This window comes from Artibeus jamaicensis, unplaced genomic scaffold, assembly GCF_021234435.1.
Source record: "Artibeus jamaicensis isolate MK-2021 breed Jamaican fruit bat unplaced genomic scaffold, CSHL_Jam_final scaffold_1019, whole genome shotgun sequence".
Classification (NCBI taxonomy): domain Eukaryota; kingdom Metazoa; phylum Chordata; class Mammalia; order Chiroptera; family Phyllostomidae; genus Artibeus; species Artibeus jamaicensis.
Window position 1 is genome coordinate 18,749,763 of NW_026522025.1, and position 24,290 is coordinate 18,774,052.

The 24,290-nt window shown below is 34.2% G+C and overlaps 1 protein-coding gene across 3 annotated transcripts; it reads right to left on the reverse strand.

The window, feature by feature from the left end:
* Nucleotides 1-1,755: 1,755 nt before the first annotated feature.
* ZRANB2 (zinc finger RANBP2-type containing 2) lies at nucleotides 1,756-22,059 on the reverse strand. Of its 3 annotated transcripts, none has more exons than XR_005081767.2 (11): nucleotides 21,763-22,058; nucleotides 18,309-18,361; nucleotides 18,108-18,216; nucleotides 16,809-16,891; nucleotides 11,390-11,466; nucleotides 11,116-11,250; nucleotides 9,004-9,170; nucleotides 7,461-7,547; nucleotides 5,238-5,393; nucleotides 4,117-4,186; nucleotides 1,756-3,567 (listed from the first exon to the last, which is right to left on the reverse strand). XR_005081767.2 is itself a non-coding variant. In XM_037139963.2 (11 exons), exons 1-10 carry the CDS (start codon nucleotides 21,816-21,818, stop codon nucleotides 4,157-4,159), a joined length of 957 nt encoding a protein of 318 aa, XP_036995858.1. In that variant the 5' UTR covers nucleotides 21,819-22,056; the 3' UTR covers nucleotides 1,756-3,567; nucleotides 4,117-4,156. The 3 variants fall into 3 exon arrangements, 2 of the variants coding, with proteins under 2 accessions (XP_036995858.1, XP_053511487.1); XM_037139963.2 differs by having other exon boundaries at nucleotides 4,117-4,190; nucleotides 21,763-22,056; XM_053655512.1 differs by lacking the exon at nucleotides 4,117-4,186 and having other exon boundaries at nucleotides 21,763-22,059.
* Nucleotides 22,060-24,290: the final 2,231 nt, after the last annotated feature.

Genomic DNA, 24,290 nt, shown 5'->3' on the forward strand with positions numbered 1-24,290 from the left:
AATGTGGCTGGAAAAAATCGTAGTATGTTTATTGGTCCCTTTCAGGGACCACAAACTTGCATATAATCCTACATGCACCCATGGCCTCCTGATACTAAATTAACTGTCAAGGATCTTGTTTAAGGTTGAAGCCACCATCACCCTCATCACAGTGCTGGATCCCAGTCCCTTAACTACCTGATGAACCTCTAACAATTCTTCGCTCCTCTCCATTATTTACTTCCTGTTCTACTGGAGAATGGAGGCATGTCAAAAGATACAGGAGCCAAACTGAAAGAACTCCCAATGGCCGAAGCTGAACAATTTGGGCAATAAAATAACACTGCACTAATCTATGAAGTAAAAAATAAATATGCATGAGTTTACACTAATATAAGAAAGTAGACACAGCTTTCTTACGGATGAATCCAGATATGAATAGCGAGCCCTCCCAACAGAAGATGGCATTTAATCCTGCCTCACCCCTACTCTGAAAATGGGCTATACTTTGTAACTTGTTAAAAAAGAATGGAGCAGGTCAAAAGGAACTAACTACAATGGTGTATTAGGGCAATTCCTACCTTAACCAAGTGATGAAGGTTAACATCTCCAGTGGTATCATGTATCCTTGGTATGTGATTAAGAAGGGCACTTTTCCTCTACGGTATTCTTTCAAAAAACCCGTAACCCCAGTCTAATCACAAGAAAAATTATAGACAAACTTAGAATGGAAGAACATTCTGTAGGATACATGACAATTATTCCTCAAGACTGCTGGTCATCAAATGTAAGGAAAAAAGGTCAGACCAAAAAGGACTAAAGAAATATGACAACTAAGTGCAATGTGGTACATGGACTGGATCTAGGAACAAAGTAATGAAAAAATAGTGAAACTCAGATAAATCCTGAACTGTACATTTCTTGAATTTTGACTAAAGTACCCAGTTTCCACCATCTTAATGATGGTGCAAACTGGGTGGATAGTATATATTTGTATAATCTTCACAACTTGTCTTTAAATAAAGGTTATTCCACCAAGATAGTACATTTACCGGTCTACCTAACTTCCCATACATGTTTGAAATTATCACTTTCTTACCAAATTACATTAAAAAGAGCCACACTAGTAAGGGCTTAAACTATCTTTAAAATAAAAGTACATTCTAATTTTGTAGAAATAAAACAATTTCAATTTCAGGAAAGCTACAAGGTTATTTCTATTTTTAAAAATCTATGTAAAAAATGGACAGAATGGAGAAATTCCCTACCTTCCTACCAATACCTACAAGACAGGCTGTGGATGCCAGATAGAAGACATCACAGACAAAATTTGTTTTACCTTCATAAATGGACCTAGAGACTGTCTTGCATTTGGGGCTTACTCTGAACTTGGACATTAATTGTCAGATATCATTCTATATTATTTAGATAAAAGGACTGCAAATAGAAAATTTAGCAGTTAAAAGCACAGTTGTCGAGTGCTATGAAGTGACAGTTTTAAGAGTAATTTAGGAAGCATATTATGGTGTGCTATGAAATAGGTACATAATGTTCTGATAGAAAGTATTAAAACTCATTTGGGTAATCTACATTTCTTTTTAAAAGTCACACAAATTTTGAGTTCCCAAGGTTATAATGATCATGCTTTGTAATGTTTTAAATCAAACACTCACGTACAAAACTGACATTATATAAAGGGTTAAGTGAATGTGAAGAATTTAAAATGCACAGTAAAAAGTAACAAGACTGCAAATAACTTTTAAAATAAACATTAAATCAGAGCTTAAAAATTCTAATTTATTTCTAACAAACACCACTTGATGCTTGACCCACAAGCTTTATTTACATTTGTCTACAGCATCATTTCCTTATGAAATGAACTAGTACAGCTTAGTTAAACCAAATGAAATCATAATCATCTGAATTGTCTGCAAACTACTATTTGCTAAATTTATAACCTTGCATTTGCTCAGTACAGCCAAAATTTTAATACAGAAAGCACAAGAATAAACCAACAGTAACATGTAGAATCTAGAATATCATCTGGGCAATTTAGAAGGTGGACTTTCAAGAAGTCTGAGGCACAATTACAACAGAGAAAAGTTCTTGTGCAAACTACAGTAAACTTAGCAAAGAAAAGATGTAAAAAAACAAGGGGCAAGTTCATTGTAAAAATATTATCAAAATATTTCTACATAAGATACTTTGTTTCCATCTTTAGATCAGGTGGGAGAAAAAAATCACTCATTTTAAAATAAAAAACAAATACAATTATGTTTGGTCTGTCTACAAAATACCTTATAATGTTTTAATTTTTAATCGCAGAAGTCATGTTTAAAAAAAAAAGAACAAGAATAATGGGTGTTAATTCCCATGACAAAAAGTCCCCAAGCACAATTGTTGATTTTCCTTAATATACTTACCTTGCATTGTCACGGAAGATACTGTTAAGAGAAACCCTTTTGTTTTTAAACCAGAAGACACATAAAGCTCAAGTGACCAGATTTTAATTTTGAGAAATAAAGCAAACTCTTGACAGTATTTTAAGCCATAAGTAATTTCAAGTCAAAAATTATTTCTGTTTGTTATACAGAAATAATCATTACTCAGAAAAAAACTTTATGCAGTGTGTTTAAACATCTCATGACATGTTTACTTAAATTAACAATGTCTGTGTTGGTCTTTCACCCAAAGAAAAATATACTTCAAAAGCTTTCAATTGGTTCTTCATTAACTATAATTTAGCTTTGTCTACTTTATCATATGTGAAAATTGGGTTTTTAAAGGATATAACAAAAAGCTTCTTAAAAATATTAAGATAAATGCTTTGAAATAAGATGTTTTTCTCATCAGACATCCATATCAGAAAAAAATAAACTGTTAGATATTCTTGCTCAGAATTATGTATTAGAAAACATGAAATACCCTTTTCCTTCTATAAATTCAAAGATTTTTCTGCATTAAATGTGTTGCAAAAAGTAAAACAGAATAAAAAAAGGCAATGATTCTAAGGCATCCTTACCATAGAGAATTTCAAAATGAAATTTCTAATTGTCGAGTGCTATGTTTTACAACTAGTTTAACTTTAAAATGAACAGGGTGACTCCTTTTCTCAGACTAAGATAAAGAAACTGTTTCCAACTATTTCACCAGTCTTGCCTCCATGCTCAGCAAGCCTAAGCTAATCTTGTCTTAAGTTAATAAACAGTTCATATTTGGAAATGAGAAAAACAATAGTTCAAATTAGAAAACAAAGTAAAAAAAAAAGTACTTTGTTATAGCTGAGGTGGTTTTAAATAAATGGCTGTAAATAAAGAATGACAAATAAAGCATCTACTTGGGGACATTATGGCTTAAAATACTATTTACTTTTAATTTCACAAATAAACACAGCTGTATTGTTCTGAAAAGCAATGAAAGGCATGCACCTCTACTAGCACTTCTGAACAAGTAAGACACCAACTTCTTAAAAATTATGCTTCATGCACTGTACTGAATTTTTTTAAGATGTAAATTTTAATACATTATTTCTTTTTTGAACTTGAGCGGGAACCAGAATGGGATGATCCAGACGATGACCTGTGGTGCCTGTAAGACAGAATGGAGAAAGCCGATAGTCTAGTAAGCTGGACCTGGATATCATCGATTCATAAAACTTTGAGAATATAAAAAAATTAAACCAAATTATATATTCTGGCAATAGAAATAATTAAAATCTAAGAAACAAACTTATGCATATAAAATAAACTAGTATTCAGACCTTTATGTGAGCCCAATAACAGTATAATTTTAAATTCTCTATAATTAAAAAAAATCTCTCATTTCAAGATATAGCCACCTCTCAATTATTTAAGGTTAATAAAGAAGAGCCTTGCAAACCCGTGGAAAATTACAGATAATATATAACACAAGCACATAAACTTGGTAATGGAAGAGTAACTAAAACAATCTGTGACAATATTGTAGATAATGTGGTTAAGTCTTTATGTAAAACAGATACAACAAGGCTTCTGAATGTGTATGAGAATATATATTCATAAATAATTACACTTGGAAATCTAGGTCTCACAAGACGATCGTACAATTAGTTAAAGGTTTATATTCATGCAGCTCATATGAATAAGTGAATATATCAACCTGGGTAAAGTAGTGGTGTTCCGAGGGGTTGGCCCTGGGCTCAGGGTTGTTTAGTATTTTCACCAATCACCTGGCTTATGGAATAGAGAACATGTTCATTAAGTTTAGATGACAACAAACTAGGGGGATTATATGTGGCTAAGATAAAAATTTGCAGAAGTGGTAAGAAAGCAACAGAATTAACTTCACTCAAGTATGGAATTATTTTCTTACAAAAAAAACAAATGCAGAGAAATGAAGACTAGCTGTGTAACCCTAATGTCTAAACTTCAAAATGTGAAGCAAAACTAATCATCCTGTACAAGTAGGAATCATACGGTAATCCTATCACTGGACCCAGCAATAATCACTTTACCTAATCCTTATTTTCACAAGATGAAACAGTAAGAAAAATTTTGCCAAGAATACAAAGGAAGCCATTAAACTGACTATATAATTAATTACCAAGAATCCAGAGAAAGTTAATGAAACTAATTAATTAGCCTGCTATAAAAAAGGCTAACAGATAACACTTTCTCCAAATTTAAAAATGTCACTATAGATAACATAGAGTAAAGGTCTTTCTCAAAAAGAAAAAAAAATGGGATTTGTACTGCAAGACAAAAAATGTATTAGCTGTAAGAACAATTTCCTGATAAGGAGCATGAAAAAAGTTACTGTGAAAATGCATTTACACATATTTAAAAGTGGACAGATTTCCAATGATCTAGAATAGTTTTAATTTAATGTTCTAGAATCGTGATTTCTAATATTTAATGTGAAAATATATAGCATATTATACATGAAAATCAAATTCTAAACTACTTCTACATATGGCTTCTGAATTAAAATCTTAAAGGACAGAAATAACCGAGAGTTGGCTATAATTACATATTAAAATAAATATTTAAACAAAATGAACAGATAGTGGAAGAGAGTGGTTTGATCTACAACTTTTTAAAACAACCTAAGTACATAGGATAAACAAAGTAATTAATGTTTTTTGAAGTTTAAAGTTGAGAAATATAAAATTAGACTAAAGGAGATTATACAAATGTAATACCCGACAAGGAAGTTACATTTCCTATCTATTAATAAACACACTTAAGAACACCCATTCTTATCTCTACAGAAACCCAAACCTTTCGGGTGACCGTGATCTTGTTCGTCTTTTTTTGCGATCACCAGATGAAGATCTAGAACGACTTCTCTTTCTGTTCCTCTCAGGAGAAGATGATGAACTTGAATAAGATCTTTTTCGTGGGGAAGAAGAGCCCCTGTGGGATCTGGAGCTGGATCTTCATTGATTGAGAAACAAATCAAACATTCCATTAAAAGACGAACTGAGGGAGATAATTTAATTAACAAATCCAAAAATAAACAGGATTGATAACTGAAAATTTTATAAGAAGAAATACTTACTGCTTACTCAACAGTAGACCTCTGGTTCAACCATGAAAACAATACTACTTAAAAACATTTACTTCAATTTCATCTCTTTAAAAAATTCTAAGTGTTCATCACTTATAATGAGTAGAATTTTAAAATATTTTTTAAAAACTTATGGCTTTAGTCCTGGCTGGGTAGCTCAGTTGGTTAGAGAGCCACAGGTCCAATCCCAGGTCAGGATACATACAAGAAACAATCAATGAAGGCATAAATAAATGGCACAATAAATTGATGTTTTTCTCCCTCTAAAATCAGTTAATTAAAAAAATAAAACTTAAGTACTTCATTTTAAAGTATACATAAATAACAAAACCAACAGGTAAAACTGTACATTTATCAATACATGACTTTATGTCTAGAAAAACATCCTTCCACCATTTGGAGAAAAAATGTTTATCACATATACAACCTCCTAAGAAAAATAAAGGAAAATAAGCACAGAAATTCCTTATGTAACTGTAAAACTTATAAGTTGCTAGAGAAAAAGCAGAAATAAGAAACATGAGAAAGAACAATAACTATTAAATTACTAAATATTCAAAGAAAAATAAAATGCGTAACTTTAAAACTTGATTTATGTCAGCAATATTTATTTTTATGAAGGGCCGCTATTCATGAAGTATGAAGTGTTGACATTCACATGTTTTAGGTAGAGGTAAACGTGCAAATGTTTAAATGCAAATTACTTTCTTCATTTACATATTTTGGTTGAAGTAATTTAGCTCAAACTTCCCAAAAAATTCACCTTTGGGCTTAAAATAAACTTAGAAAGCCCAAAAGGAGAATTCTTTGGAAAGTTATAAGCAATGAAAAATGTTTGTAAGGAATATGAAGGCTGTTCTGTAAACCTTATTATAGTGCTTGCCAAAGGGAACTAGGATTTAATCTTCACCTAAGAAGCACTCAAAGGACTAAAACATTGATAATATACATAATTGCAAGAACAACAACAAAAACAAACAACTCATTTGCTATTTTGTATTGGATTAATACAAGAGTGCATTTCATTCTTTTCTTTTTAATGCTGTTAAATTGCAGTTACCCTCTAATGCTACAGACTTGACTCTAATAAGCTATTAAGCAATTATTTTTACCAAAGAAGCTACCACTTAACTTCAGTGTGAAGTTCTACACACAGAATTTTAGTGGTTTTTCTTATTACTACATCGATACATTAACTTAGAAAGGCAGTATGTTTGGATGATTTTTAGACAAAACTAGTGTCTCATATGCTTATTTACAAATTGCTTTTCCCTCTGTATCACTAAATGCACCTAATGTTAACAATAATATTACTTAAGACCAAACTATACCTAGACTAACCTACAACTTCTTGATTTAGTTTGTGGAATTTAAGGAGTGTCTGTTCTACATATACTGTTTATAATATTCTTTGTATTACAGAGAAATAGAAATACGCATAAAACCTTCCAAAAACTTAACCTGATATAAACAAAATTTTTTTATAAATACTGAAACAAGTGCCTTACAAAACAAAATCTGTTTATAGGTAGAACTGTTTTGCTTCCTTTAAAAAAGGGGAATAAACATTTCCTATTTAATGTGCATATTTCTGATTTTATTTGAACTACCACTGCAAACATAACTAATGTACAAGAAATTCTGGTAATAAGACTTGGCTCCATCTTCCAACTTTATCATATTTAGCAGAAAAATAAACCTTGTATGATGCAAAATAACCACCTTAATTCAATCATGGGAATGTCTTGGCACACTGCAGGCAATGGAAACATCTCATGGTGAGAAAATTAAGCCCAGGCAAGTGCATTAGTTTTCTAATGCTAAAATAATAAAAGTAGAAGCAAAATAAGAGGGGAGAAAAAGCAGCCAACACCTTCTGCAGCCTTTAAGCATTATTTTCTCTCTGCTTTACAGAGAGATGCTACCTCATTCACCTTGATTTCGACCCACGAGATCTCGAATGTTCTCTGGAACTGGAACGAGACCTTGACTGGGAACTGGAAGAACTTCTTGAACGGGACCTGGAACAACATGGAAGGATTGTTTTCCAGGACCACATAATTAAACTTTGTGATATAAATACTGACAGAAAGATATACATTAGAAGTTGTTTTCATATAAAAAGATAGCTATTTTAGATATACTTTTCAAAACAGTATTTTAGAGTAATTAAACCTTTTGTTTTGCTATTTATGGAAAAACTTAATAGGAATGAAAAAAATAACACACTATTACTTTCCAAGTTTGACAAAATTATTCTAAGTATCACTCAAGACTGTACAAACAAAAACACTCAGTATTATGACTTTATTCACAATGAATACTTTACATTTACAAATATTTAAAAGTAACCCAGAATTGAACATATCCAGGAATTCTGAATGTTGCTTTTTATATATAACTTCTCTGAAATATTGATCAGTTTCCCTTATTAAATCCATTACATTTTCTCAGACACTATCTAGGTCTGAAGCTAAAAATGTTGACATGGGTATGCCTGTTTAATCTTGTTTTTCTATTCAAATGTTAAAAAATTAAAGGAAAAATACATGAACAACCCTGTAAATGTAAAAAAAAAATAATAGTAACAATAGAAGATATGGCCTATTTAAATTAACCACAAAAAGAATTGTGGTTTAAATAACCCACAAAAGAAATAATTTAATATTAATCTTACAACTTCAATTTGCCCCTTAAAATAAATAACCTGCAACTGAAGATTATTACATTTTCATCTTAAAATTGCTATCTTCGAAATCGGTTTTAACTTTAATTATTCTCAGCTATTTTTTTCCCTTAAATATCATTAAAATTCACTGCCTGTTATTTAACTTAATATGAATAAGAATTCTTCAAGGGAACACTATGTAATGTACTTCTTTTTCACAACAAAAATTTTATTTTTATTGTTGACTACACAATCAGGAAATATTTACTAAAATTTTACATCACTAACAAAATAATATTCAAGTACACCAGCAACTGAATCCTAATTTATTCCTGATTGTCTTAAAATCAGCATTAGGCCAACAGAACTTATATGACTGAATTTCTTCCTTTATTCAGAATACCTGTATCAAAGTAAATCATCAAAGCATTGTGCAATAACCAATAATTTAATAAAGGCCTAAAAAATTCTATACTAGCTTTACCAGCAAACACATAAATCTTCCCTTTACTTAAATATTTCTAAATGTAAACTAGATAGTATACTATATGTAATGAATTAATTAAATTTTAAAGTCTATTTTAATTAAAGTCTGGTGATAAATGGACTGAGAAAGTTTCATATTAAAATGTGCATTTCTGAAAATATTGGACAATTACTTAAAGACAGGAAAAAAATTATTTTAAAAGGTGATCTGAATGAAATCTCTAAAATAAAAGCTTATTCAGTCAAGAAAAACGAAACTTAGAAATAAAGAAGTTAGATACTGACATTTTGACTGGTGTTACCCTTGACCTGTACCCGTTTACCTGGACCTAGACCTTGAACTTGAGGGGGAGGATGAGCGTGAAGACCGTGAATGTGAAGATCGAGACTTTGAGCGACTTCGTCTATTAGATTTCTTTTTATTACTATCCTCTTCTTCACTGGCATCAAGATTATATTTTGAGAGATCAGCATCATCTTCATCCTCATCCTATCAAAAAGTCAATTATTTACTTGACATTTAGATATTAATGCTATCTACTGGGAATGATGGACAGTTCTATGCACTGAACATCTCCATATAGGTATAAATCATATCACTAATATTTTAGCAGAGTCATTCTTAATCCTGAAACCTGCCTATTATATGCCTTAGCTCAGCTAAGCAGACTTGACAACTACCTCAAATATTTGGAAGTAAACCTAGAAGCCTTACTTTTTTTTTTTCTGTTACCATGTATTATCCAATAAGCTGTCTAGACTTTTCAATTTTACTCCCATAAAAGTTTTTGAATTCATCTCCCTTAGTACTTCCTTCTTTTCTCTACTGATATTATAGCAACCTTTTAAGTGGACTCTCTAACTCAGATAATGAAGTCTCTCTAACTCTGCTTCCCCAATATCTCGGTGTTCAAGTTGACCTTTGAACAATGTAGGGTTTTGGGCACTGACTTCCTGTGTTATTTTTTACTCCCCCAAAACTAAGGCAGTAACAGCCTGCTGACTAAAAGTCTTACAGAAAACATAAACAGTTGATTAACACAGTTTATTGAGCTGGCCAAAAAATCTGTTATGCTCTTTTTCCACAAAAGGCACATTTTTCATCTTTACCAATAAACTTTATTAATTTGGATATTTTGAGTATGCTGGCTATCTCCTGCTATTGATTTTTAGTGAGTAGAAATCAGGGATGCTGCTAAACATCTTCCAGTGCATAAGACAACCGCACAACAAAGAATTATTTGGCCAAAATAGTAATAGTACAGAAACTTCACAAACCACTTTTGACACATTCAATCAGTCACTGCACCTTCTCCATACACTGCACAAATCTTTTTCTGCATCTCTACCTTTCCAAGTATAATACACTGAAAACCTGGCATATTTCCATCTTCAATATTAAAATGGCTGCACAAAAATTAACTAATTTGTTATTTTTAGTGCACGTTGATGTGACAAGCTATCACAATACAATCTAACAAAATTGTTTCAAATCAAGTTAGACAACTAAGCACTACTAGAGCCATCATATGAGAAAAACATAACAGCTTTTCTGGCCAACCCAAAATATGTTATATGTATTCTATACATCCCAGTTTTAGAATAAAGTAAGCTAGAGGAAAAAAATGTTATTAGAATATCACAAGAGCCCTGGCTGGGTAGCTCAGTTGGTTAGAGCACCATCCTGATATGGCAAGGCTGCAGGTTTGATCTCTGGTCGTGGCACATACACAAAGCAACCAATGAATGTGTAAGTAAGTGGAGTAACAAGTCGATGCTTCTCTAACTTCCTCTGTCTAAAATAAGTAAATAAACAAAAGAATATCACAAGGAAAATAGATTTACAGTATTATGTATTGAAAAACAAACCCTTGTATAAGCAGGCCTGCACTATTCAAACCTGCGTTAAGAGTCACCCGTATATTGACCATTGGAACTCTGAATTACAGGTCAGATATCTATATTATTAAAAACTTTAAAAATTGTTCCATATTGATTTTAGTTGCACACAGGACCTCTTGTAGTCATACCCCAAAGTGACCTTAATCTAGATCTATACATCCAACTATAAAACTTTACACTCAGGCCCATAGAACAAACATTATCAGACTCGATGTGGTCACAGCTCCACATCCTTCCCTCTGCTCTAACCACACTAGCTATACAGATTTTTTGAATGTTGCAGGTTTGTTTCCTACTCAGGGAAACTTTATTTGCCGTTTTATTTACGTTCCATTAAAAGGCTATTTCTCTCTGTCACTGATTTTCCAGTCCCAACATAGAACTTGGTAGAATGAAGCTCAAGGCCTTTGTGAGAACAAATGAGCGTACAATAGAATGTATATATCTTCACCATGGGCCAAAGGACATCAAAAACATTAATATATTATATCATAGCTGAAATAAGACAAACGGGAAATAAAGAAGTAAATTACCTCATCTAATTTATATTTAGAAAGATCTTCATCCTCATCCTCTTCTTCTCCCTCAGATTCTTTATCTTCGACTTCCTTTAAAATAGATGCTGGGCCAACTGCCTTCCCTCTGTATTTTTTCTTTTTACGTCCAAACTAGAGAAAAAGTTTCATAATTTTTATAATACATTTTATAAGTGTATTCATAAGACATTTATATTTTGTTTTGCACTTAAGATATTTTTAACGTGTTTTTTGAATTTGTATTCAACTGCACTTTTAATGTATAGCTTACCTCATCATATTCACCATCAGATTCTTCTCTTTCTATATATTCAACATTTTCTCTTTCATTAAAACCACCACCATATCCTAAAAAAAGACAAATTGTTATCCTGACAATTTATATAAATAACAAAACAAATCTCAAAATCACCTCCAAGCAACAGGAAAAAGAAAATCTTATCAACGAGACTGGCCTGTGCATTAGCAATTATAGACTTTAAAAAATATATTAAGAAAAATCAGTATGGAGAAAAGTCTCAATGTGAGATGCTTAGTTGGAAGGTCCTATAGCTGTATTTCTAGCTCTTCTCAGTTTCAACGTGTCCTTAAACAGGTAGACAATGCATGGGAATATATGGGTGAAAAACATCTCCTTAAACCTGCTATAACAAATTTTAAAAGGTAAGAATTATTTTCCTCTGTAGTTTCTCATAATTCTGGGAGAACTGAACTCAGAAAGAAGCAAGAATAAAATTTCACTGTTTACCAATTGCAAATGGTCTGGAATCTTTCAATGCATTGAAATTTTGATGAGCTAAAATGTAGCTAGAGTTTGGAAAATTCCAAATTATATAAGCAAATTCGATTAACATGACAATGAAAATCCAAATGGACTTTAATGCAATTATTTTTAATACAGAGGTAAAAGTCACAAAAGATTCAAGTAGCCAGTTAACTTTTAAACTGAAAATATTCTATTAAAAAGTAATGAAAATCAGCAAACCATTATTAGTTTTTGATGTCACAATTAGCATCTACAATGAGACTGATAAGTCTTTCATAGAGTATCAACAGAGATTATAATAAGAAAATGAGTTAGTTTTAGAGAAAGTGAGATGAAATTTTGAATAAATCTCCCATTCAAAAAATAATCGAGAAGTATATGGTCAAGAGTAACAATCTATAGCAGGGGTGTCAAACTCATTTTCACTAGGGGCCACATCAGCCTTGCTCTCAAAGGGTTGAATGTAATTTTAGGACTGTATAAATGTAACTACTCCTTAACAGTTAAGGGAGAGCTCGGTGAGGCTGCCAGGTAGAAACAAGGTGTTGGGCCAGATAAAACAAGGTGGAGGGCCAGATTCAGACCACAGGCCTTGTGTTCGCCACCTGCGATCTACAGGGTCCAGCAGAAGTAACCCCTGCTTGAGTGTGGTTGGTAGGGTAATAATATGGGTGTAATAATTTATAGTTTTAACTTGAACATTTCACCTAAAATGTCATATGGTGTGCTTGAGTGTGATAGTTACGTTACAGAATTACATGCTTATAATTCTGTGATAAAAAGGGGGCATTATTGTGCTGGATCCCGTACATACCATATTACAGAGCAGTACCTGCACATAAGGCTAGTGATTCCCAAATTTAAGAATTTCATGAACCAGCCTGGGCTGGTGTAGCTCAGTGGACTGAGTGCCGGCCTGCGAACCACATGATCACGGTTCGATTCCTAGTCAGGGCTCATGCCTGGGTTGCAGGCCAGTTCCCAGCAGGAGCTCATGAGAGGCAACCATACATTGATATTTCTCTCCTTCTTTCCTTCCCTTCCCCTCTAAATATAAATAAAATTTTAAAAAAATAGAATTTCATGAACCAGCACAATGTTAAATAAACTATAAGCAAATTATTTTTAATTTAGGATTTGTGACTTTAAATTTATCAAACATGGACGTTAGAAAAAAAGATCATTATCCTATTATCTCATAACACAGCCATAAATAGTTAGAAAGGCCCTAATACCCTTTCTAACTATTCTAACAAAATAACTAATACATTTAATGTTGTTTTTAAAAGATCACATTACTGTAACATCCTTTCTCTTATTATACTTTGTACCAGTGAAAACTGTGAAGTGTATCAGGGTTTATCTCTGAAATGCTTGCATAGTATCCCTTTCTTCCTCTTCCTTGTTTCAGAGACAATATGCACTCCAAGTGAAAAGAGTTTCCTTTTGTTTCTGTCCATCTGATATGAGTAAAAAGCGTGTGAAATACCAATAACAACTTTTCCTTCGTAAAATCTTGGATGTAGTTTTTTGGAATATCATACATAGAAAGACAGAAGTAAGCACAACTGGGTTATGCTCACCTTAAGAAAACATTTCAGATTCAATGTTAACTATGCATTACAAACATGAAAGTTTTAATTCTATAACATAGAATATCTGTAAATATATTTAACATTGTATCAGTACAACCTAAGACTAAGGTGTGAAGTGTTATACACAACAGATTCTTAAGACATAATTAACAGTAAAAATCTCAATTTCAAAATACTTGAACACACACTGCTTTCTTAAACAGAGTTCATTAAAATTAGGCGCGATGTGTCTGCTTTGCTCATCCAATTATCTCCAACATCTTGCATGATGGCCGATAAATTATTTCTTCAATGAATGAATGTAGAAAACGCCATAATTCTAGTACCGCTTATAATTTATGAGTTTTGTAAAGAAGGCTTTAAAATAGTTTAGATGAAAGAAGCAACCAAGAACCTCTGTAGGCGTTACAATAAAAGTATTTTCAAATCTGTCTCACAGTACAACGTAAAGAGGTGGGCAGTGGACAGTAAAGTATTAAGCACAGATTGAAATCAGGCCTCAGGTAGGGCTGTGACAATAGAAATGAACAGAGCAAAGGGGATGAATGTAACATATAACTCAAAAGAAGAACTAAAATACTAACTTGAAAATTCTGTGATTCTATATTTTGAATTATTTAATCCAACTTCTGAGAATTTGTTCTAAAGCAATAATTTAAAAGAAAAATCACGATGAATTAAAATTGTTTCTACTGCAAGCTATCCTTAATGAATTAAAAACAACAAAAACAACAAAACCAAAAATTATCCCCAAATCCCAAAATAAGAGAATGGTGACATAAATTATCACTGTAGTTTGTTGTACATAATGTGCTCCTGTATTTAATGCACACCCATGATTTTTGGACAAAAATTTCAAGAAAAATAACCTTTCATTTTAATTCAATTATTTATTTATACTTATTTTTGTATTATAAAGAAATTTTAGCGTTTATTTTTGAATATACATATAGCATTATTGCTTTCTAGAGTTACACTTTTAACACATAAGTATAAATAAAAGAAATAAAAACACACGTAGATATAGAATTAGTATTACCCATGTGTAATGTGCACCCTTTTCACCAGAAAATATGGGTAAAAAAGTGCATTATATGAGGCAAAAATACACATATAACCAATTTGATGGGATTATACAAATGAAGTGAGCAATATTTTAGAAGCAGTGCATCAGAGTTTTCTTTTACTCACAACTTATCCCTTAGTTTGGAAAGTTAGGAAATGCTCTTAAACTTTGGACTTCCTTATTATAAACAGTAGAGAGAAACTGGAGAACAGTGTCAGCTCACACCTTAAACTGACCAGCAAAAACACTTATAGCCAATGAAGTAAAAAAAGGTCAAGACACCAAATAATTAACAAAAAAAGAGAGACTGAGTAAAGTGAGAAGGTACCAAAGTTTGAGAACACCAGTTAAGACTATAGCTCTAGTGAGATAATTAAAGGGGGAGTCACAAAATAGATCAAAGAGAATGTGAATAAATTTTAAAAAGCTTTTTGGGACTATAATTTTTAAAGTGGTTTTTAAAGATCGTGGACCTTATCCTAACAGCAATCATACTCGTTTTAAACAAATGGAAGTTTTAGTTTGGGACAAAACAAAAAACAAAGATCACTGGCTATAACTGGGTAGGAGTGGAATATGTACAGATACCAACTAGATGGCTATTTTTTCAAGACAAAATATAATGGTATTTCTGCCTAGAGCAGTGATAGATAAGACTTTCTGGAGTAGAGGACAAGTGGAGTCACTAAGAAGGACATTTAGGTTTCTGGTTATGTAACAAGCATGTGGTAGGGTGGTACTAATCATGAGAAATATCACTAGAAGAAGGCCAGCTCCCGGGGGGTGGGGGAGAGATCATGATTTCAGTTTGGATATAATGAGTCTGACATTTACATGGCGATGATAAGTAGGCAGCTAGATATATTGGTCAAGTAAGTCTGAGCTGAAGACATAAATTTACACATCATGGTATGCCAATGGCCACTTAAACTTAGGTAAGAGGATGGCTAGAAAAAATAGAGCTAAGAGAGCTTAGGGAGTGAATCTCTAAGAAACCCAACATTCTGTGGCTAGGTAGAGGGCAGAAGAGGATGAAACGGGTAATGAACAACCAAAGTGTGGAATAAAAAAGATTTTTTTAAAAAGGGAAAAAAAATGTATGTCTCAATGAAGTGAGGGAGAATGAGAAGGATGAGGATGGATTTGAGGATCGAAAAATAAAAAAATATCTAGGACATTAGACTACAGTGAGAATACAAATTTTAAAAAGGGTGGGGGGTAGGGATTAAACTAGAATTTCTGTTGTACTTCTGGAAGGGCCAGGTCCAAAAGATTCTTTACTGGGCCTCTATCCCCAGAGACCAGACAGTGAAAGCAGGCTAAAGTCAAGGGGGAACAGAACAAGGAATTTGTTTACTCAGTCTAGGTCTGACTAGGTGACTGTATGTAGAAGAAGCCTCTGTATGATATATGATGCTGAGTGATAAAATCGTATTTCAAGTATATTGATAACATGGTTGGGCTAATTGCTGATAATGGGGAACCATATCCTGGTAGATAAGTATCTTCATCTCACCACTGATAACACAGACCCAATGGTAAGCTATTATTTAGGCCAAATTCCATCTGAACAGCCTGCAGATGTTTGGGACTCACCCTCAAAGAGATTTACTTTAAAGGTGCCTCTGTGCCCTTTTTTTCTTGTCACACTAGCATATGGAATAAATGGGAAAGTGGTATGACTCTTTTATTACTAATAACAAACATCTAGGTAAGTGTGGTGGGGAGTAAGTAAAGCATTTCTGAAAGTATCCTAATATCACTATTCATTAGGTTATAGCTTCCTAGTGCTGTACTTTGTGAACTGCAAAATTCTGAAACAAGATGATTTTTTTTTGAGTGTGAAGGGAAAAAAAATCAAGGTCAAACTATGAAAGCTTAATAGACAGAATCCTCAAATCACTCTGCTCTTAAGATGGTATTAAGATGATATAGCTGTCAGTTCAATTTTTAGTTCTTTTAAAAATCTATTTGTAGAAAAAAGCAAACAAAATATAACCAGAAACTTTGAAATTAAGAATAATCTGACAGTAATCAGAGGGGAGGGAATGGAGGGAATAAAGGGGGAAAGGATTTTCAGGGACTACAATAAAGGACAAATGGACAAAACCAAGGGGCAGGGTGGAAGCAAGGGAGAGAGGTGGGTTTGACTGTGTGTGTGCGCGCGGGGCGGGGGCGGGGGGGAGATGGAGAAAACTGTAATTGAACAATAAAATAATTTTAAAAATAAAAACCTATTTGTTAGAATGACTTTTTATCTCACCTGTTCTTTCTTCCAACTTGGCATACTTTGGAGTATTACACATGTTACACTCTGACCTTCTCGCCCAATTCACATTACTGCAACTTTAAAAGTAAAAAATACCAAGTTAGTAGATAATCACAGGAAAAATAGTAAATCTTTAGATATTCTAAGACTTTAAAACAAAAGCTATGATGAACCCACTACCATAAAAGATATTCACTAAAAATATCCCAAAGAAATTGTACTGTTGTACATTTTTTCTAAAGACAGAACATGAGTTCTAACTATTTAAACAGAGAAGCAAAAGCAATACAGCATGAAGAGTGCCTCTGTCATTTTATGAGAAATAAACAACAAATGGTATCTATAGAGATTCTTTTGCCTTAGCGGAAATATAACATTTTAAATCAAAGGTTCTAATTTCTTATTCTCCCAATTTACCTCAGAGAAGGGTAAGGTTACATCCTCTGAATAATGTTACTTTTTTTTTTTAAAGAGATTTTATTTATTTATCTTTAGAGGGGAAGGGAAGGAGAGAGGGAGAGAATTATCAATGTATGGTTGCCTCTTGTGTGTCCCCTGCTGTGAACTGGCCTGCAACCCAGGCATGTGCCCTGACTGGGAATCAAACCACGATCCTTTGGTTCCCAGGCCGGCACTCAATCCACTGAGCCACACCAGCCAGGGCAATGTTAAATTTTCTTTGAGGAATCAGTTCAAGCACTGAATTCTACAGCATACCAAATCCAGCATTAATGAAAAATTCTTCATTATAAATTATATTATCTTTAATACCAGAAATTTACAAAAATCCCCTCTGATTAAATCCTAGAAAAAAATGGAAGCTGGAAAGTCAATAGAGGTTAAAAATAAAAAAATATAAAGAAACCTACTTAAGAGTAATTATTATGGCATGTATAATTCTAAAATGACTTTGTAAATGGGCAAAATAAATTTTGTGGTGTATTTCACATTAATAATAGAGGCTGAAAGTTTTTTGAGATTTTTCACTATATAGAAAAAAAGTAGGCTTTTATGCTTTTAAATACCCCCCCCATTCGGGGGGAAGTTAGCTCACCTTAAGCATTTGTTTATACTGGTTATGTACCCCATCATAGTTAACAACTAGTATTACCATTAAAAATGGAACTTAATAGTTCTTTATACTTATATAACATAGAGACTGAATAACAATTAACACACCTTTGATTTAAAGGTTACCTTGGTTTGCCAATGTGCCTAATAAGTCAGTAAGATTAATCAGTAGTGGCTAAATATATTATTATGGAAAATAAGATGATAATTTGAAATACATACGTTTTACACTGCCAGTCATTAGCACTAAATAGGCCTCGGCTCTTCTCTGCAAGTGTTTTCCCTATTTCAGTTCCCCCTGCTTTCATCATCTTAGCCTCAGTTGTCTTCTCTGAAAACAGAAAAATTATGCAATATGAATCTGAGGAAATAATAAAATGTTACGTATAAACAGCCATAATAGAAACTTCTTAAAGTGCTTACCCCGTCCACATCTATTACAGCTGGTTCTTCTGGCAAAGTTCACATTTCCACACCTGAAAATAAAGCAAAAAATATTTATAAAGATACTTTAAATCAATATAATTTTAAAAATCCCATATAATAAATGTTTTATTTATTTATTTTTAGAGAGAGGGGAAGGGAAGGCGAAAGAGTGGGAGAGAAACATCCATGTGTGATTGCCTCTCACATGTCCCCTACCGGGGACCTGGCCTGCAACAGGCCATGTGCCCTGACTGGGAATCGAAACAGCGACCCTTTGCTTCACAGGCCCATGCTCAATCCACTGAGCTAAACCAGCCAGGGGCCATATATACAAATTTTTTAATGTGTCCTCTCTTACTATATACACCGGATCCGGAAATTCCAAAGCCATTTCAGTCGCATTAATGACAATACTAAGTAAAAAACAAAGCAAAACAAAAAAACCAAAACAGCCCTGACTTGTGTAGCTCAGTGGATTGAGCAAGGGCCTGAGAAGCAAAGGGTCGCTGGTTCGATTCTCAGTCAGGGCACATGCCTGGGTTGCAGGCCAGGTCCTCAGTAGGGGACACGTGAGAGGCAACCACACACTGATGTTTCTCTCCCACTCTTTCTCTTTCCCTCCCCCCATCTCTAAAAATAAATAAATATTCTTTAAACAACAACAACAACAATAAAAAACCCCAAGCCCTCACAATTTAGGTGGTAAATGTGAGATGTAAAGCCACATGTTCAGGATAAGAAACTCAATCTCGCTTTCTAGGTAGGCGATCGAGGTAAGCTGCTTAGGAACTTTGTGACTCAGTGTCTTATTAGCACATACTATCACCATCATGTGCCAAATAATGATGTTTTGATCATTGATAGACAGCGTATATGACAGTGGTTCACGAAGATTATAATGGAGCTGAAAAACTCCTATGGTCTAGTGACTTCTGAGTGTAATACATTCCTTGTGTTGTGATGCTGGTATAAATTAACCAGCACTGTTGCATATACACACAGTGCTGCATATACAGTTATATATACTAAGTAATACTTGACAACGATAATAAGTAACTATGTTACTGGTTGGTTTAATCTTGTGTTGTTTTATGCAGTAGTAACATGTTATGCAGGCTATAGCCTGGGCGTGTATGTAGTAAGCAATACCACCTAGGTTTGTGTAAGTGAACTCTGATATTTGCACAGTAACAAAAATCACATGACACACTTCTCAGAATGTATCCCTGTTGTTAAGTGGCACATAACTGTAATTATATTGAAATCCCCTTGCAAAGCTGAAGCAAGATCTGACTCCACTTCAACAATTACTGATGAAGTACCAGGGAGTTCCAAAAAACTTTAAACTCACTCCCAGTATAGAAAATAAGGTAATATACACAAAAATGTGTTAAGTATTACAAGAAATATAAAATCCGAAGGGTCGATCAATGGGGAGAAAATAAGTAGATCATAGAGGCTATGCTTCATGGATCTTGATAAAATACTCTTTTACAAGTAGGTGGTGGGATCTCAAGAAAAAAAAGATACTGTACTGACTAAAAATTATAAATAGGTTCAGTAATTATGAAGAAATGTTTTTTTGGGGTTGTCTTCTGAAAACTATAGTTTAAAAAAATTATAACCATAACCAAAAACCTCAACACATGGAGTAACAATATCACTTTATGCTTATATTCAGTAAACGACTAAAAACACAAAAATTTTTGGATTCGGTAACATGGACTGAATAATACATATGCATATCAGTAACAATATTAAATGTGGACACGTAAAGCCTAAATTTTAAAAAACTGTTTACATTTTTTTTTAGTTATTATACTAGAATGCAATAAAGATGTGAAGTATGGAATTACCAATAAAGTACTCTAAGTAATTTTTAGGTTGCTCCTCAACGCTCAAATAACTGTTCTTACCCAAACATATTCTGAAAAATGTTTTCTGGACTTATAGGTTGTAGGAGTAACACTCTAGTAACATATTTGTAAATGAGTTGAAATGCACTCTCTTAGAGAGACTCTTTCAAACATTCCGGTGGGTTGTCATTAATGAAGCCGTGACAAGCACATTCTACAAGTGACCAACGCCACAAGTTAAAAGTTGGTGAACACCTTTGGAATGTTTTCAAATAATCTTTACCACTGAAGGCAATGCTATTGATAACACACCACTCTTATTCTTGTTCGATACTGTCAGAAAGACTTGAAATCCTTGAAATCATCTATCTTAATTTTTATGTAACTGAGAACCAAAAATGTATTATGTAAAAGAAAATATCCCATATAAACTGCTTAATGTGTAGACAGAAGACAAATGTGGGGAAAATAAGGAATTAATCTTCTTTAATGATATTAGATATTTTAATTTTCTAAAACTATCAAGACCTGTCAAGGAGTATTTGTTTCCTATCACTTGCTTTCCAAACACTATTTATGCTATTTCATGTATTTACAGTAAGGAAGCCATTCAATTCCAGTTTTGTCTTTTCTTTTTTAAAGCAAAGTTAAATAACCTCCATAAAGTTAATAAGCAATAGGGCTGGAATTAAACCGAGGTGTTTGCTTCAAAAATTTTCCTCTTTCCCAGTATAAACTCCGTGTGGTTTCTGTGGCTAACTCAGGCACGACAAATCAAAGGTTTTATTTGACCACGAGTAGTTGTGCATTCAGTATTTCTGACACTGACTTTTCCTAGTAATTTCACATATTTCCAAATAGATGCACCTATTTCAGGGCCTTTCAATGAACACGGTTTGCCGGAGCCCACTGACTTCAGCAACAGTGTCAAAAGCAGAGCCAGCACGGCACGTGCTTCTCTGCCGCAAGGCTGAGCGAGGCTCAGCGGCAAAGACGCAGGCCTCAAGCCTGGCGGCTCTCCCGAGGAGAAAAGGTTCAATTACTCGCAGGGAAACGAAAGGAAGATAAGTCAGAATTTCCCAAATCGAAAGACGACAGTGCTTGGGGGAAAATATATACAGTACAAACGGAAGTTTTACGTTAACGAAAAAAAAAACCCAACAAGATGAACGATGACAAGCAAAAGAGCAAGCGGAAGAGCGAGAAGCCTTCCCACAACAAGATAAAGTTCTGCGGGGAAAAGTCACGTGAGGGAGATCAAATACCCAGCGAGGCTGGACCAGGAAGGTTTTCTTATCTCGGAAACCTGGCCGCACGCAGAGTGGGGGTGGGGGTACAGGGAGGCCTTCTCGCTTTCCGAAGAAAGGCTCTTTAGAAGACAAAACGTCGAGAAAACAAACGCTGCACACACACTCAAAATACAGGCTCTTGAAAGCCTCCCTTCTACGGAGCCTTGGGAGCCTCCTTCCCGCCTTGGAGCCCGGGATTCGCCGCCCAACCCGGCTGAGATCGTAGAAAAAGGAAAACGCCAAACCAAGCTAAAAAAAGACTCCCCCGATAAACCCCTCTCCAATTCGGGCCCTTCTCGAACTCACTTCTTGTCAGGGCAAATCCAGTCACCGTCACTGACTCGGAAATTCTTGGTCGACATCTTAAACACCGCCACCACAGCCACCCACAGCTACGTCTTCGGTGGAGGAAAGCGGACCGTGGACTTCCAGCGCTGCGGGTCTGTCCTTACGCCGCCTGACCTCCACCCACCACTGCGTCAGGGTTCGATAATAAAAGCACTCCGCCGGGACTGAGTTTGAACATTATTGTCCAGAGTGAGATGCCTCTGCGGCTTTTTCCTTGCCTAAAGAATTATAATGCAAGCGTATTCTCTAGAAATAAACTAACAGGCGCGGCAGGGACACCCCAGGCGGGAGGCCTTCTTGGCTTTAGAAGCTTTGGAGAGCCCCCTACCGGAGGGAGGACCCAAAAGTAAAGTATTGTACTTCCGTAGACCAGATGGGCGGAGCTAAGTGGCGGAGGCGGAAGTGACTGTGTTCTGCTTGGGCTTGGAAGCGTGTGTTGCTGGGTCCATGACACTTACCTGTACTTTCTCCGCTATCACCACACTGTTGTGTGTGATTAAGTATATATGTATGTATACATATATACTTTTTTGCTTAATCCTTTCACTTTCTTTCGTCCAACCCATGATGACCCTGAAAGTCCACTCCTAAATATACTCCCAACAGAAATGCGCGTAAATTCACCAAAGACGTGTATAATAATGTTAATCGCTACACTATTCATTAGCCTAAACTGGAAGTTTGCAACTGCTTATGAATAAATAAGCTTGTTAAATAAATCATCATATTCACATAGTAAAATGAATACTATATACAGCAATAAAAACAAATTGCAACCACATGGAATAATGGCTGTGACTCAAATAAAATATTCAATTGAAAAGCCAGTCACAAATAGTACATGTTTTATGATTTCATTCACATGACGTTCAAAAGCAGCTAAAACTAATCTACGATAATAGTTAATCTAGGGAGTAAGGAGGAGATAGTGGCTAAAAGGGGACATGAAGGAGATTTGGGGGTCCTGATAATGTTCTTTGCCATAATGTGGGTTCTGGTTACATAGTTACTTCACCTTATAAAAATTCATTGAGCTGCATACTGTTAACCTGAAAATAAAAGGCCAAAGTAAGAGATAACAAGAGTTTATTTAAGATCAAAGGATAGCTATTTTGGAAGCACTGATTCAAGCAGAAACCCAGATAAAGTTCCAATTATGGGGTGAAGGCAAAGAGGTTTTATGAGAAAAGGAAGGGAAATAACTAGATTAATAAAAGGAAGAAATTTCTATGTGCTAATTAGCTAAATTATTCCTCAGTTATACATGGCTATTTACTGATTCTAAAGAATTTCTTTAATTATCAGGTTTTGTAATCAAGGGGTCTGATTTCCTGTTAGCTTGAAAAACAGCTGTTGGGAAGACAGTGCTGCTTTGGCCTAGCCCAAAGGTTATTTTGCCCCCTTTAAACAGTCCAAAGATTCAAGGAGTACGATGTGCAATGCAGTTCCTCTGGAATGACTGCTCTGACTCAACTTTAAAATAGCTCCATGTACAGCAGCTTTTCACAACACTTACAACTTGGGTATTATTTTTAACTTCAGTAAGAAGTTTAAAACCTGGCCAGGTAGCCCAATTGGTTAGAACATCATCCACAACTCCAAGGTTGAGGGTTTGATGTCAGGTCAGGGCACATACTAATCAACTAATGAATACTAATGAATGCGTCCATAAGTGAAACACCAAATTTCTCTCTGTCTCTCTCTCTCTCTGTGCATGTGTCTTTGCCTCATTCTCTTGTTCTCCTTCTCTAAAATACATGAATAAAAGAGATTTTAAAATAAATACTTATCTCCTTCTCAAAACAGATTTAAAAATAAATACTTAAATTTACCCATCTTATATGCCACCTATCTCTTCATTCAGTACATACTTGCTAAATATTCTCAGCTATTTGGCTAAATACTTGCTAAATAACTGTACCCAGAAGAGATTTTATCTTTTGAGTGTAGTTAACCTACTGTGATAAAAGACCCAGAGTGAATTCCCCATACAAGTTATTCTTCCTAGAACAATAAAAAAATTTAAGTTATTATTTCTAGATTTAAGTTTCTTTATAGATTGAGAAATTGGCATTCTGAGGTACACATCAGTTTCTTATAAGTCCTCTTAACACATTTATCCCTGAGAGGTTAGTTGGTTCTGGTGAAAATGATAAAATTGAGTTTCTGAACCTGCAGAGCTAAGAATCTGGCTTTGCATGCTATATTAGAGCTCTGTTTGCTTGTAAGTAACATAAAAACAATATGGTTTAAAGAACAAAAAGGGGAGAAGTTAACATTATAAAGAGAATGTATGTGATGGAATAGGAGGGTGAGGGTACTGATTCGGGAGACTTGTAGAAGCCATCCCACATCCAAGCAGCACACTTTCTCGGTCTCTTGCTAAACTCTAATTACACACCATTATCTTTCTGCAAACCAGTTTTTTCTACTGCTTAGTTCATAGGAGAGAGAGAAACAGTACTGTCCTTAGACCTGAGCAAGAG

What these genes read in the sequence shown, in the direction of transcription:
- ZRANB2 (XM_053655512.1), bottom strand. Translation starts at nt 21,818, where the DNA reads ATGTCGACCAAGAATTTCCGAGTCAGTGACGGTGACTGGATTTGCCCT. An exon ending in TGGATTTGCCCTGACAAGAA is followed by an intron (nt 18,362 to 21,762) that starts GTGAGTTCGAGA and finishes CTTTATTTTCAG; the next exon opens with GTGTGGAAATGTGAACTTTG. An exon ending in TCTCGTGGGTCGAAATCAAG is followed by an intron (nt 5,394 to 7,460) that starts GTGAATGAGGTA and finishes CAATCAATGAAG; the next exon opens with ATCCAGCTCCAGATCCCACA.